General features: G+C 34.9%; 1 protein-coding gene across 11 annotated transcripts in view; it reads left to right on the top strand.

Annotated features, from left to right (window-relative positions):
* Positions 1–14,164, top strand: part of LOC110738026 (chromatin structure-remodeling complex protein SYD-like) — a 42,393-nt gene extending 28,229 nt beyond the window's left edge. For 2 of the 11 annotated variants that reach the window (XM_021918384.1, XM_021918393.1), the window contains exons 34-59: positions 6–140; positions 326–427; positions 909–1,019; positions 1,224–1,337; positions 2,886–2,999; positions 3,388–3,501; positions 3,934–4,047; positions 4,503–4,616; positions 4,914–5,027; positions 5,489–5,602; positions 6,071–6,181; positions 6,527–6,640; positions 7,047–7,160; positions 7,550–7,663; positions 7,988–8,101; positions 8,492–8,605; positions 8,996–9,118; positions 9,521–9,634; positions 10,024–10,134; positions 11,190–11,318; positions 11,646–11,747; positions 12,104–12,217; positions 12,650–12,763; positions 13,319–13,423; positions 13,631–13,734; positions 13,932–14,164. In XM_021918384.1, the coding sequence (XP_021774076.1) occupies positions 6–140; positions 326–427; positions 909–1,019; positions 1,224–1,337; positions 2,886–2,999; positions 3,388–3,501; positions 3,934–4,047; positions 4,503–4,616; positions 4,914–5,027; positions 5,489–5,602; positions 6,071–6,181; positions 6,527–6,640; positions 7,047–7,160; positions 7,550–7,663; positions 7,988–8,101; positions 8,492–8,605; positions 8,996–9,118; positions 9,521–9,634; positions 10,024–10,134; positions 11,190–11,318; positions 11,646–11,747; positions 12,104–12,217; positions 12,650–12,763; positions 13,319–13,423; positions 13,631–13,716 (2,825 nt within the window). In that variant the 3' untranslated portion in view covers positions 13,717–13,734; positions 13,932–14,164. The remainder of the gene's footprint in view (positions 1–5; positions 141–325; positions 428–908; positions 1,020–1,223; positions 1,338–2,885; positions 3,000–3,387; positions 3,502–3,933; positions 4,048–4,502; positions 4,617–4,913; positions 5,028–5,488; positions 5,603–6,070; positions 6,182–6,526; positions 6,641–7,046; positions 7,161–7,549; positions 7,664–7,987; positions 8,102–8,491; positions 8,606–8,995; positions 9,119–9,520; positions 9,635–10,023; positions 10,135–11,189; positions 11,319–11,645; positions 11,748–12,103; positions 12,218–12,649; positions 12,764–13,318; positions 13,424–13,630; positions 13,735–13,931) is intronic. The other 9 variants (XM_021918386.1, XM_021918385.1, XM_021918388.1 and 6 more) reach the window with 9 other exon arrangements.
* The last annotated feature ends 1,558 nt before the right edge of the window (positions 14,165–15,722 follow it).

Raw genomic sequence — 15,722 nt, 5'->3', positions numbered from 1 at the left:
TGCAGGGCCTGATGATGCCAAAGTTGATGCTGCTGATGCTCCTAAAGTATCCCATACTGCGGCAGCTCCTAGTTTAGAATTAAAAGTGGAGGACTCTGTTGCAGCTCCTACTCTAAAGTTAAAAGTGGAGGAATCCCGTGGTATGTCTGGAACATGATTTTCGACTGTTTTTTCTTTGCTGTTCCAACTTATGTTATTTACGATTCATATTAGATATTCCTTTATTAGTGGGACAGATTTATTAATTTTCTTTAATAATCAGTGTATAATTAAGAAAAGTAGTTTTGATCCATCATAGTTCTGTAATTTTGTTTTCATTTTACAGAGCCTGAAGTTGACAATGCTGAACATAATGTCTGTGATCCAGAGTCTGATGCTGCGGCAACATCACCTTTAGAATTGGCTAAACATAAAGAAGAATTACATGGTTTGTCTGAAACACAATTTTATTTTGTTTCATCAAACTCTAGTGTTATCTTTTTTTTCTTTATTTTGAATTTTTGATTGACATTGCTGAATTGCTGATCTTTCTGTAATAATGACAACTCTTGGTAGTTACCAGCAAATCAATTATGGTAATTTGACCATATTGTCTAATATCTCACTAAAAACACAAGGAATTGTGATTCTAACATAGCTATGATGCTGGTATTGCTCTTCGGGACCCAAGTATACTAACTAGGATAGATTGTTAAACACAAGTTTAGAGGGTTTCGAATTGTGTGAACGAGGGAATAAGGGTAAAGTGATTTAGAATTAGTTTTCAATTGGAACTTATCCTACATATATATACTTCCTCCGTTTTTTAATACTTGCAAGTTGCAACACTTACCTAAATGGAAATGTCACAATACTTTTAACTTAAACAGCCGTAAGAAAGTGAAGTAATTTGTCTTTCTTTTTTGCAGGATCTGATGGTAGCAATGCTGAAATTGATAATGTTGATGCTCCTAAACTTTCTCCTGTTGTCAGTTTTGAAACGGTGGCAGCTAGCTTGGATTCGATGGAAGAGTGTCACAGTAAGTTCAACAATTTTAATTGTGCATAATACAGCCTATTTTTTTTTAAGGAGTTGAGGCAGTCCATATCACTTTGATGTAGTTTTTGGCATCTATTGGTTGGTTTATAATGCTTTGGAATTACCACAATCACAGCATTGTTAAAAAAGGCAATGCTGAACTTGCTGATGTTGATGCTTTGAAATTTGTCATTCGCTTTTGCAGGACCTGATGGCGGCAAAGCTGAGCTTGATGATGTTGATGCTCCTACGGCTTCTCATGTTGTCAGTCATGAAAATGTGGCAGCTTCAAATTTGGAATCGACAGAAGATTATCGTGGTTAGTTCAACAATATATGTATCATTGAAATTATAGTCTATAACTCCATTTGTGGTGTTGAGGCAACACATATCACTTTATATTGCTTTGGTTACCCTGTGTCGGTTGCTTTATAATGCTTTGAAATTACCACAATCACAGCATTGTTTAAAAAAGCGTACAGTTCTTCTGTCGCAATATTTTCTTTTAAACAAGTCACTGAAGAATCAGACTAAACTGTAGATTATAAAATGAGTGATAAAGAGCCTAAGAGGTATACACATGTAAGAGAGCTATAAATAAAAGAGATAACTGGTATAAAATAGGAAAAATTGTCAAAAATAAAATGACCTTTGGGCGGTCTTCCAAAAATAAAACAACGTTTTGATTATTCCATAATAAAACGACCTTTGACATGCATTTGCTCAAAATAGAATAAAAAATCGGTAACCTGATTAAAAGGTTAAACCCGGACATGTGTCGTACTGCGATTGGCTAGGATTATTTTTTCAATTTTCTTTTAAAAGAATTGATTTTTAATTACAAAAAAACAATTTAAAAAAAAAAAAAAACAAAAAATTTCTCTCTCCGTCCCTCCCTCTCTCAATCAGCCTACCGCCACCATAGCCCTTCCCCCTTTAATCTTCCCGCCCCTCTGCCGATAATTGGCTACTAAGACCTTGAACTAATTTGCACAATTTAATACTATGTCGTGGTTAACAATTAAGAATTTTTCACATGACATCCGCTTCCCCCAGCCACCGCTCAACCATCGGCAGCACCAAAAACCCCACCGCGTAACCACCCTAAAACCCACCCACACCCCTGAAACCATTCCCGCAGCCACCCTCGACCATTGCCACGCCCTTGAAATCCCCTCACCCATTCCACACATCCCGAAACTGAACCTAAGTATGGTCACCCCTTAATCACCTAACCCCCTTGAAACCACACTCGAAACTGCCTCAAAACCCCCTCACCCATCCCACACACCCCGAAACAACCCCACTAACCAACCGAAACCCCATTCGTTGAATCCCACGGAAACAAGGGTGTAGTTGGAGTACGGTTCGCCGATTTATACAAGGGTGGGACTGGATTTCCACCGACGACGGCAGGGGGTGGGGGGGTTGGGTTGGGCTCGCGATGGCGGTAGGATGGAGGGCTAGGGATGGGGCTGGGGTTGGGTTCACCAACCATGGCAGTTTGTGGGGGCTGGTTTCACGGTGGGGTTTGGTGATTGTTTTTTTAAAATCATTTTTGTAAAAAAAAAAAAAGAAGGAAAAAGAAAAAGAAAACGAACCTATCTCATTGCGACACGTGTCACATTAACATGTTCAATAGGTTGTCAACCGGTAGCGTTCTATTTTTGGCAGATGGTTATCAAAGGTCGTTTATTAGGGAATAATCAAAATGTCGTTTTATTTTTGGAAGACCGCTGAAAGGTCATTTTATTTTTGACAATTTTTCCTATAAAATATAAGAAAGTAATGATAAGTAAATACTTTAACTAATGTAAATTTTTGAAGCCGTAATAGAAGTGGAGAAATTTGTCATTTGTTTTTGCAGGACCTGATGGTGGCAATGCTGAACTTGATGATGTTGATGCTCCTATGGCTTCTCATGTTGTCAGTCATGAAACTGTGTCAGCTTCAAGTTTGGAGACGACAGAAGATTGTCGTGGTAAGTTCAACTGTATATTTACGCATTATTTAAATTACAGTCTATAACTCTATGTTTGAGGACTTGGGGCAGTACATATCACTTTTATGTTGTGTTGGCAATCCTGTGTAGGTTGGTTTAGAATGCTTTGAACTTAACACAATCACAGCATTGTTTAAAAAGGCGCACAGTTTTTTCTGCACAGTTTTTTTCAAAGCCGCTGAAGGAGCTAACTTAGTGTAGAGTAAAAAATGAGTGATTGAGAGGTTTACAAATGTAAGAGAGAGCTATGAATAAAAGAGATTACTAGGATAAAATATATGAAAATAATGATAAATGAATGCTTTAACTAATGTAAATTTCTGAAAGTCGTAATAGTAGTGGGGAAATCTGTCATTCGTTTTTGCAGTACCTGATGGCAGCAATGCTGAACTTGATGATGTTGATGCTCCTACGGATTCTCATGTTGTGAGTCATGATACTGTGGTAGCTTCAAGTTTGAAGACGACAGGAGATTGTCGTGGTAAGTTCGACAGTATAGTTACGCATTTTGAAATTACAGTCTATGACTATATTTTACGAGTTTAGGCAGTACATATCACTTTCATGTTGCTTTTGGCAACCCCATGTCAGTTGGTATATAATACTCCTAAATTGCGACTATTACTGCATTGTTTTAACACTTTTGTTTTGTTTATTTAACTGTTAATTTTTATTATAATTTTTTTATTATGAATCGCAAAAAGGCTCTGAAAGACCAGACTTAACTATATAGTAAAACATTGATTAATTGAGAAATAAACAGAAGTAAGAGAGTGTTATGAAAGGAAGACATTTCTGGGATATAATATGGGATGGAAAAGTAATTATAACCGTACTCTAACTTGAAGGTCATTATGTTTTTTCTTTTGAAATCTATAGTAGAAGTGGGGTAATTTGTCTTTTGTTTTTGCAGGACCTGATGGTGGTAATGCTGAACTTGATGATGTTGATGCGTCTACAACTTCTCATGTTGTCGGTTTTGAAAGTGTGGCTGGTTTAAGTTTGGAGTCAACAAAAGAGTCTCGTGGTATGTTCAAATATTTAGTTGCGCATAACAAAGAATACAGTATATTTGAGGAGTTGTGGTTGTCAATAATCTCTTTCATGTTGCTTTTGGCAACCCTTTGTCGGCTGTTATAAAATGCTGCGAAATTGTAAGATTTGTAACTATCACAGCATTGTTTTAAAAGGCGCTCTGCATTTATTCACTGTTTATACTTTTCTTTCGCTGTTTCACTCTCTGGAATGAGTTACAAAAAGGCGCTGTAGGACCATACATAACTTATATAGTAAAATATCAATTAATTGAAAAATAAACAAAACTAAAAGAGTGTTATGAAAGAAAGAAATCACTGGGATAAATTTTGGGATGGAAAATTAATGATAATTGTGTACTTTAACTTGAAGGTAATTATTATTACTTGTATTATATTTTGGAATACCATAAGAGAAGAGGAGTAAATTTGTGTTTCTTTTTTGCAGGACCTGATGGTGGGAATGCTGAACTTCATGATGTCGATGCTCCTACAGCTTCTCATGATGTCGGTATACAAACAGTGGCAGCTACAAGTTTTGAGGCGACAGATGAGTGTCCTAGTAAGTTCAACAATTTTAAATACGCATCATTGAAAATACTCTCTATAGCTTGAGGAGTTGAGGTAGTCCATATCACTTTCATGTTGTTTTTGGCATCAATTTGTTTGTTTATAATTCTTTGAAATCACCACAATTACAGCATTGTTTAAAAATTGAATGATTGAGAGGTCTACAGATGTAAGAGAGTTATATGAATGAAAGATAATATTGGAATAAAATATAAGAAAGTAATGATAAGTATATAAAATTTAGGAAAGGTATATTAAAAGTGGAGAAATTTGTTGTTCGTATTTTCAGGACCTGATGTTGTCAATGCTGAGCTTAATGATGTTGATGCTCCTACGGCTTCTCATCTTGTCTGTCATGAAACTGTGATAGCTCCAAGTTTGGAGACGACCGAAATTTGTCATGGTAAGTTCCACAATATATATATAGGCGTAACTTAAAGTAAAGTCTATAACTCTATAGTTGAGGAGTGGAGGTAGTACATATCACTTTCATGTTGCTTTTGGCTACCCTTTGTCGGTTGGTATATAATACTCTGAAATTGCTACTATCACAGTTTGTTTTAAAAGGTGCACATCTTTTCTTTCACTGTTTATTGCTTTATTTTTTAGTTAATATTATATTCTTAAAAAATTAAGTTTCACTCTTTGCAATGAATTGCAAAAAGTCATAGAAGTATCAGACTTAACTATATAGTAAAACTAAAACATTGATTAGTTGAGAAATAAACAGAAGTAAGAGAGGGTTGTGAAAAAAAGAAATTACTGGGATAAAATATGGGATGTAAAAGTGATGATAATATTTACTTTAACTTGAAGGTAAGGAAAGCCATAAAAGAAGTGGAGTAATGTCTTTTCTTTTTGCAGGACCTGATGGTGATAATTCTGAATTTGATGGTGTTGATGCTCCCACAACATCTCATATTGTCGTTTTTGAAACTATGGCAGGTTCAAGTTTGGAGTCGGCTGAAGGCTCTTGTAGTAAGTTCAAATATTAAGTTACACATCTCTAATATACAGTCTATATTTGAGGAGTTGAGGCAGTCAATAATCTCTTTCATGTTTCTTTTGGCAACCCTTTGTCGGTTGGTATATAATGTTCTGAAATTATAACTATCACAGCAATTTTTTAAGAGCGCACAGCTTTTCTTCACTGTTTAATTTTTTTTTTTTAAATTTTTATAAATTTTAAATTTTTTAGTTAAGTTTCACTCCGTATGATGAGTTGCATAAAGGCACTTAAGGAACATACTCAACTGTGTCATAAAATGTTGATTAATTAAGACATAATTAGAAGAGAGTGCAATGAAAGAAAGTAATTACTGGGATAAAATATGAGATGTAAAAGTAATGACAATTTGGAACTTTAAGTTAATGGTAATTAATATTATTATTATAATTTTGGAAAGCCATTAGTGAAGTTGAGTAATTTTTCTTTTTTTTTTGCAGGGCCTGATGGTGGCAATGGTGAACTTGATAATGTTGATGCTTCTACACTTTCTCATGTCGGTTTTGAATCTGCGGCGGCTTCAAGTTTAGAGGTGACAGAAGAGTGTCACAGTAAGTTCAACAGTTTAAATTATGCATCACTGAGTATACAATCTATTTTTTTGAGGAGTTATGGCAGTGCATATCACTATTATGTTTTTTTTGGCATCAACTAGTTGGTTTGTAATGCTTTGTAATTACCACAATCACAGCATTTTTTTTTATAAAGGTGCATAGTTTTTCCGTCACAATTTTTTTGTTTTTTTTATTTTTTATTTTTTATGTAGACGCTTAAGGGTCAGACAATGCGAGAATAAAAGAGATTACTGGGTTAAATTTTAAGAAAGTAATGATAACTATATATTTTAACATTAAATCCTTTATAGAAGTAGAGACATTTGTCATTCATTTTTGCAGGACCTGCTGGCAGTAATGCTGATCTTGACTATGTTAATGTTCCTATAACTTCTCATGTTGTCAGTCATGAAACTGTTACAGCTTCACGTTTGAAGTCGACAGAAGATTGTCGTGGTAAGTTCAATCATAGATTTATGCACCATTGAAAATACAGTCTATAAATCTATATTTAAGGAGTTGAGGCAGTACATATCACTTTCATGTTGCCTTTGGCAACCCTGTGTCAGTTGGTTTATAATGCTTTGAAATTACAACAATCACAGCATTGTTTAAAAAGGCGGACAGTTATTCTATCACAATTTTTTTATTTTATTTAAGGTGCTGAAGGACAAGACTTAACTGTAGAGTCAAAAATAAGTAATTGAGAGGTATACACATAAAAACACGTAAGATAGAGCTATGAGTAAAAGAGATTAATGGGATAAATTATATGAATTTAATGATAATTAAATACTTTAAGCAATGTAAAATGTATTGAAACCGTAATAGAAGTGGATAAATTTGTAATTTGTTTTTGCAGGACCTGATGGCAGCAAAACTGAGCTTGATGATGTTGATGCTCCTACAGCTTCTCATGTTGTCAGTCATGAAAATGTGGCAGCTTCAAATTTAGAATCGTCAGAAGAATATTGTGGTTAGTTCACCAATATATTTACGCATCATAGAAATTATAGTCCATAACTCTATGTTGAGGTGTTGGGCAATACATATCATTTTATATAGCGTTTGGCTGCCCTGTGCCAGTTGTTTTATAATGCTTTGAAGTTACCATAATCACAGCATTGTTTAAAAACAGCACAGTTCTTCTGTCACAATATTTTTTAAAAAAATATTCACTGAAGGATCAGACTTAACTGTAGATTAAAAAATGAGTGATTGAGAGGTATACACATGTAAGATAGAGATATGAATTAATGAGATTACTGGTATAAAATATAAGAAAGTAATAAGTAAATATTTACATTAATGTAAAATTTTGGAAACGGTAATCGAAGTGGAGAAATGTGTCTTTTATTTTTGCAGGACCTGTTGGTGGCAATGCTGAACTTGATGATGTTGATGCTCCTATGGCTTCTCATGTTGTCAGTCATGAAACTGTGGCAGCTTCAAGTTTGGAGACGACAGAAGATTGTCATGGTAAGCTCAACAATATATTTAATGCTTTGAAATTAAATATAATGCTTTGAAATTACAACAATCACAGCATTGTTTAAAAAGGCGGACAGTTATTCTATCACAATTTTTTTATTTTATTAAAGGTGCTGAAGGACAAGACTTAACTGTAGAGTCAAAAATAAGTAATTGAGAGGTATACACATAAAAACACGTAAGATAGAGCTATGAGTAAAAGAGATTAATGGGATAAATTATATGAATTTAATGATAATTAAATACTTTAAGCAATGTAAAATGTATTGAAACCGTAATAGAAGTGGATAAATTTGTAATTTGTTTTTGCAGGACCTGATGGCAGCAAAACTGAGCTTGATGATGTTGATGCTCCTACAGCTTCTCATGTTGTCAGTCATGAAAATGTGGCAGCTTCAAATTTAGAATCGTCAGAAGAATATTGTGGTTAGTTCACCAATATATTTACGCATCATAGAAATTATAGTCCATAACTCTATGTTGAGGTGTTGGGCAATACATATCATTTTATATAGCGTTTGGCTGCCCTGTGCCAGTTGTTTTATAATGCTTTGAAGTTACCATAATCACAGCATTGTTTAAAAACAGCACAGTTCTTCTGTCACAATATTTTTTAAAAAAAATATTCACTGAAGGATCAGACTTAACTGTAGATTAAAAAATGAGTGATTGAGAGGTATACACATGTAAGATAGAGATATGAATTAATGAGATTACTGGTATAAAATATAAGAAAGTAATAAGTAAATATTTACATTAATGTAAAATTTTGGAAACGGTAATCGAAGTGGAGAAATGTGTCTTTTATTTTTGCAGGACCTGTTGGTGGCAATGCTGAACTTGATGATGTTGATGCTCCTATGGCTTCTCATGTTGTCAGTCATGAAACTGTGGCAGCTTCAAGTTTGGAGACGACAGAAGATTGTCATGGTAAGCTCAACAATATATTTACACATTATCTAAATTACAGTCTATAACTCTGTGTTTGAGGAGCTAAGGCAGTACATATCACTTTCATGTTGTGTTGGCAACCCTGTACCGGTTGGTTTAGAATGGTTTGAAATTAACACAATCACCGCATTGTTTAAAAAGGCACACAATTTTTCTGTCAAGATTTTTTATTTTATTTTAAATGGCGCTGAAGGATCAGAATTAAGTGTAAGAGTAAAATATGAGTGATTGAGAGGTGTACGAATGTAAAAGTGAGCTATGAATAAAAGAGAATACTAGGATAAAATATAAGAAAGTAATGATAAATAAATACTTTAACTAATTAAATTTTCTTAAAGGCGTAATAGTAGTGGGGAAATTTCTCATTAGTTATTGCAGGATCTGTTGATGGCAATGCTGAACTTGATGATGTTGATGCTCCTACGGCTTCTCATGTTGGTAGTCATGAAACTGTGGTAGCTTCAAGTTTGGAGGCGACAGAAGATTGTCGTGGTAAGTTCAACTATATAGTTACGCATGATTGAAATTACAGTCTATAACTCTATGATTGATGAGTTGTTGCAGTACATATCACTTTCATGTTTTTGTTTGGCAACCCTGTGTTTGTTGGTTTATAATGCTTTGAAATTAACACAATTACAGCATTCTCAAAAATCTACGCCCACTTCTGTCATAATATGCTTTTCGTTTTTAAATAGGCGCTAATGGATCTGACTTAAAATTAGAGTAAAAAATGAATGATTGAGAGGTATATACACATGTAAGAGAGAGCTATGAATAAAAGAGATTATTGGGATAAAATATAAGAAAGTAATGATAAGTAAAAACTTTAATTAACGTTAAATTTTGGTAAGCCGTAGTAGAAGTTGAGAAATTTGCCTTTCGTTTTTGCAGTACCTGATGGCGACAATGCTGATTTTGATGATGTTGATTCTCCTACGGCTTCTCAGATTTTTAGTCATGAAACTATGGCAGTTTCAGGTTTGGAGTCAACAGAAGATCGTAGTGGTAAGCTCAATAATATATTTACGCATCATTGACATTATGTTATGTAACTGTTTGAGGAGCTGAGGTAGTGCATATCACTTTCATGTTGTGTTTGGCAACCCTGTGTTGGTTTATAATGCTTTGAAATTACCACAATCACAACATTGTTTAAAAAGGCGCACAGTTCTTCTGTCACAATTTTTTTTTTTTAAAAAGGCGCTGAAGGATTAGACTTAACTGTAGAGTCAAAAATAAGTGATTGAGAGGTATACACATGTAAGAAAGAGCTATGAATAAAATAGATTACTGGTTTAAAATATAATAAAGGAATGACAAGTAGATACTTTAACTAATGTAAAATTTTTTAAACTGGTACTATAAGTGGAGAAATTTGTCATTTGTTTTTGCAGGACCTAATGGCGGCAATGCTGAACTTGATGCTGTTGCTCCTACGGCTTCTCAAATTGTTAGTCATGAAACTGTGGCAGCTTTTAGTATGGAGTCAAAAGAAGATTGTCGTGGTAAGTTCCAACTATATATTTTATGCATCATTGGAATACTTTCTATAACTTTTTATTTGTGGAGTTGAGGCAGTACGTATCACTTTCATGTTGTTTTTGGCAACCCTCACTATTATAAAAAGCGCTCAGCTTTTCTTTTACTTTTTTTTTCTTTTTTTTTTCTTTTTTTTTTCTTTTTTTTTTTTTTCTTTTTTTTTTTTTTTTTCTTTTTTTTTTTTTTCTTTTTTTTTTTTCACTCTCTGCAATTAGTTGCAAAATGGCACCAAAAGATGAGATTTAACTATATATTAAAACATTAATTAATTGAGAACTAAACAGTAGTAATATAGTGTTATGAAAAAAAGTAATTACTGGGATAAAATATGGGATAGAAAAGTAATGATATTTTTGTACTTATTCACTCTCAAATCGACTCTCGCATCTCAATACAACTCACTAATTTTGTGCAATTGAATGTTGTAATCATTAATAAGATTAAGCTGAAATTTATTGTTAAAAAACCGAGCACAGATGCCATGATTTTTAGAGTGAAAACATGTAGAAGGAAGAGAGAGAAAAGAACAAGAGTATGCCAATTAAAAGTGCACGTAGAGTAGTGAAAATTGGGGACGAAATTGGTCGAACTTGATTAAAAGGAAGATTATGAATTAGTGGGAGCTATGGAGATCAAACTCAAAGTTCTATAATCTGACGATATTCAGTGTAGGGGTTTGGTGAGGAAGATGAAATAAAACAACATATTTTTTTGTTTTTAATATCAGCCGTTAGATTGTTTAAAATTTAGAACACATGATTTAAAATTTAGAACATTTAAAAAAAATTATGGAACAATTTACTTAAAATTTATTACATTTGATTCCACTAATTTATGGCAGAACATGTGACTAATAATTTAGAGCATCTGATTTAATTTAGAACACCTAAGTAATGAACACCAGATTTTAAATTTAGAATATACGAGAAAATTTAGAACATAAAAAGTGTTCTCACATAAGAAAGGGCTCTCACATATAGGAGGGGTTCTCATGAGAGTCGTGTGATTTGTTCTTTGGCAGTACCTGATGGCGGCAATGATGAACTTCCTGATGTTGATGAACTTCATGATGTTGATGCTCCTACAGCTTCTCGTGCCAGTATTGAAATTTTGGCAGCTTCAAGTTTGGGGTTGACAGAAGAGTGTCATGGTAAGTTGAATAATTTTATTATGCATCACTGAACACTTGTGTAGTTGAGTCAGTCTATATTTCTTTCTTGTTGGTTTTGGCAAGCCTTGGTTGGTTTATGCTCTTAAATTTCGCAGCAATGCGATTCTCTTAAATGAATTGCAGCAAGGCAGTGAAGACTTTACTGTAGAGTGAAAAATTGATTTATCGAGAGAATAAACATAAGAGTGTGTTACGAACGAGAGGGAATAGTTTAAGAATTGAGAAGAAATAGTAATAAGTTCGTATTTTCTTTTTTCTATGGTTAGCCATAATAGAAGTGGAGTATTTTATCTTTCGTTTCTGCAGGACCTGATGGTGGCACTACTGAACTTCATGATGTTGATGCTTCTCCAGCTTCTCAGGTTACTGTGGCAGCTTCAAATTTGGAGTCAAAAGAAGAGTGTCAAGGTAAGCTCAACAACTTAGTTACGCATTACTGAAAATTCACTCTATACTGCAGGCAGTGCATATCACTTTCATGTTAATATTGCAACACTAGGTGTTTTATTGTTCTGAAATTACAGCCATCACAGCTTTTAAAAATGCGCAATTTTTTTGTTTAGATTTTTTTGCATGTGTTCTTTTTGGTTTATATATATAAAAAAAAGTTATTTTGTGTGAGTCTTTTTGAATGAGTTGCAAAAAGGTACTGAATGATCAGACTTAATGTTACAGTAAGAAATCGAGTTATTGAGTGATAAACAGAAATAAGAGTGTTTTGAACAAGACCAGATGAACTCAGGTTACTGCACCCCTTTTTGCAGGACCAGATGGTGACCATGATGAACTAGGTGGTGTTAATGCTCCTACATCTTCTCATGATGTTTGTTTTGAAACTGTGGAAGCTTCAAGTTTGGAGTCAAAAGAAGAGTGTCATGGTAAGTTCAACATTTTAGCTACACGTCATTGAAACATTCTGTACTTGAGGAATTAAGGCAATCCATATTACTTTCACGTTCCTTTTGGCAACACGGGGTTAGTCTATATTCCTTTGAAATTACAATGACCACATCTTGTGTAAAAAAGGGGCACGCGCACGCACACACACATACACACATATTTTTTATGTTAAGTGGGACTCTTCAATGAGTTGCAATGAGGCGCTGAAGGATCAGTCCAACTGTACAGTAAAAAACAGAGTGATTGAGGGTAAAACAGAAATAAGAGAGTTATGCACGAGAGAGACTACTGGGATAAAAAAATGAAAAGGAAAAGTAATGATAAGTTGGTGCTTTAACTGGTGTTTTTTATTTATATTTTTTACGGATAGCCATAATAGAAGTAGAGTAATTTGAGTTTCCTTCCTGCAGGACCTGATGGTGGCAATGCTGAACTTCATGATGTTGATGCTCCTACAGCTTCTCATCTTGTCGGTATTCAAACTGTGGCAGCTTCAAGTTTGGACTCAAAAGAGGAGTGTCCTGGTAAGTTCAACAATTTATTGCCGCATCACTGAAATTACAACCCTCACAACTGTGCTTAAAAAGGGGCACAGCTTTTCACACACACACACACACACACACACACACAAACAAATCTAGTATTGTGGAGCAATGCCCTGGAACATATGCTAGCATAACAATAAGTTATGTTTTTATGCTTAAAATTATTATTGAATCTTCTTAACAAAACATATTTTTCTTTATCATATTAACAAAGAATGTAGTTTATTGGATAAGACTAGTGTTGAAAATTGAGGTTGTGGGTTCAAGCCTTGTACAAACCTTATTTCTGATTTTTGAATGATGGAAAGTATGAAGTGAAGAAGAGAGGGCCATGTGGAACATAAACATCCTTTGGTATGCTTTTTAATATCTACAGTATAGATTAGTGTCTCTTCAATGATTTGCAAAATGGCACTGAAGGATCCCTATCACCTCAATCGGTCTTGACTCTTTAGCCTTTCTGTACATTGCATCACATGAGATGCTGAACATGGAGATGCCTTTTTAATTTTTGCTGTTTTTCATGTCCTTTAGGGTGTGATGATGGAAATACTGAACATGATATCAGTGATATATATAAAGGTTCTGACACTCCAACAACCTCAACTTTGGTATTAACTGATAATGAACCATGTCATGGTATGTCCAATAATGAATTCTGATTTTTATCTTTCATAATTGCCACAATCCTCAGTTTGGGTTATACTTGTATGATAAATGTTGCTTCTATATGTTTTTGACATGCTTGGCTGATGAATCTGACCATTGTCAACTATCCCTTTGAGAGAGCAGAAAAAACAAATTGGCACTCTAAAACTAATAATGTAATTTGCCCGGCTATTTTAGGGCCTGATGATGGCAAGGCTGATGGTGTTCCAACGGCATCGTGTGCGGTTGATACCGTTACTGCAGTAGCATCAACTCCGGAATAAAAAAAAGAGAGCGCCATGGTATATTTTGATGATATTAACCCAGCATCACTAAATTTGTGTTAGAATTTCCTAGTCACACTTTGGCATGCTGTGTTTGTGTATTATTAATATTGTCCAGTTGTTAGTTTGTTACTACTGAAAAGCTGGAGATATACACTATTATGCCAACATCTGCTTATTTACTTGACCCAGATATATGTTTGTTAATTTTGTAGGGAGTGATGATGAAAATGCTGAGCATGAGTTGATGATGCTTCTATATCTTCTGCTTGTTTGATATTACAGCAGCTTCAGCTCGAGATAACAGTGATGCTATGTTTGTTTAGTTTTAGTTGAGCATCCCTAAACAATTGCCATTTTTCATCGATGCTATCCATTAAGACTTGGTGTAAATAGATAATTTTATGGTACTAACATGTTCATCAATATATCTGAAGCTTTTCTACTACCGGGTTAATAATTACACTTCTGGTTCAAAATTACGTGATTACTGTGGCTATGCCTGAGGGGCTTGCGTTCAACCCGCTTATAGCATAGTCGCATTTGTCTCAATTAGGTAGGGATAACTAAGCATGATGGGTGGTGGGATGATGAAGGGGCCGTCATGGATGGTGGGGCAAGTGAGAGTGAGCCAGTTACAAATTGAATGATAGTTAAAGCGTTTATATATGTCAACCATAGAGAATAATTTTTTTTTATTTTACAATGGTCCAAAAAGGAGACTAGGTCTCAGGATACCATAGAGAATAATTAAATACCTAGGATTTTTTTTATTATTATTCAATCTAATTTCTGTAATTTTGTATACGAAGTACATTTAGGATTTTTTTTCCAAAGTAAGCTTATTTCAAAAACAATTTTGTAAAGTAGACGCGTGGTAAAACTATATACCAAACTAAGCTTTCAGGGTAAAACACTGTCTCGGACAGCGTTTTGTACAACGCTGTTTGGGACAGAGTAGCGGGGGAGGTGATCCTACGTCACCTAGAGCTGTTGAGGATTACCTCATCCCCAGTTCTGCGCCCACACCTACTCAGGAGGACCCGTCGTCTAGCCAGCAGACTCCGCCACCGCCCCGAGACCCATTTACCACCATTACTCATTACAGGCGACGTCGTGTTAGATGGAGGGACGACAGACAGGATAGAGAATCGTTACCCCGAATAAATGATTCAGGATATTATTATCTGATTTATTTGCTGTAATCGGATTTTCTAGTATGATACATATAACATATAACACTTACATTATTAATATAATAAATTTTTTTTGAATGAATCTGTGTGTGGTTTGAAGTTTAATTTCCTTATTTGTCCAAATTGGACTTACGTCAGTCAAATAGATCATTCTAGGCGTAGCAAACACAAAACATTTGGGCTCCATAATGAGAAACGTGGTAGAAGCGATGGCCGGTCGTGGTTAATGTGGTGGTTCATGGTGGTTGTAGTGTTGTTGGGGGTGGTTTGAGTGGTTTGAAGTGGCTAAGGGTGGGCAAAAGTGGCGGGAGGTGGTGGTTGGTTGTGGTCGATGGTGGGGAGGTTGTCGGGGATTGGAATGACGGTGGGGATGGTGGTTGAGGTTGGGGTTGGTGGTGGGGGGTGGTGTTGGAGGGTGATGGTGGTGGGTGTTGGAGGGTGATGGTGGAGGGTGGTGGCTGAATGAGTGGTGGCTGAATGAGGGTTGGGGGCTGAATTTGAAGTGAGGAGGCTGCTGGCTGTTGGTTGCTGCAACCTAGCAGGAAAACCGCTAGGACAGCGTTTTATGTACAAAAAAAATATTGTACGTAAAACGCTGTCTGGGATTAAGCGCTGCCTCAGTCAGCGTTTTAGGGTATTTGAATTTTTTTTTTTTCTTATTTAACATTTTAAATATCAGAAATTACGAAATTAAAAAAAAAAAAAAAAAAAACAAGTCAACAAGTAAAACACTGTCCCAAACAGCGTTTTATAAATTGATTTTTTTTAAAAAAAAAAACTGGGTATAAAACGTTGTCCGAGACAGCGTTT

Source organism: Chenopodium quinoa, unplaced genomic scaffold (genome assembly GCF_001683475.1).
Source record: "Chenopodium quinoa cultivar QQ74 unplaced genomic scaffold, ASM168347v1, whole genome shotgun sequence".
Classification (NCBI taxonomy): domain Eukaryota; kingdom Viridiplantae; phylum Streptophyta; class Magnoliopsida; order Caryophyllales; family Amaranthaceae; genus Chenopodium; species Chenopodium quinoa.
This window is presented reverse-complemented; position numbering and strand designations above follow the sequence as displayed.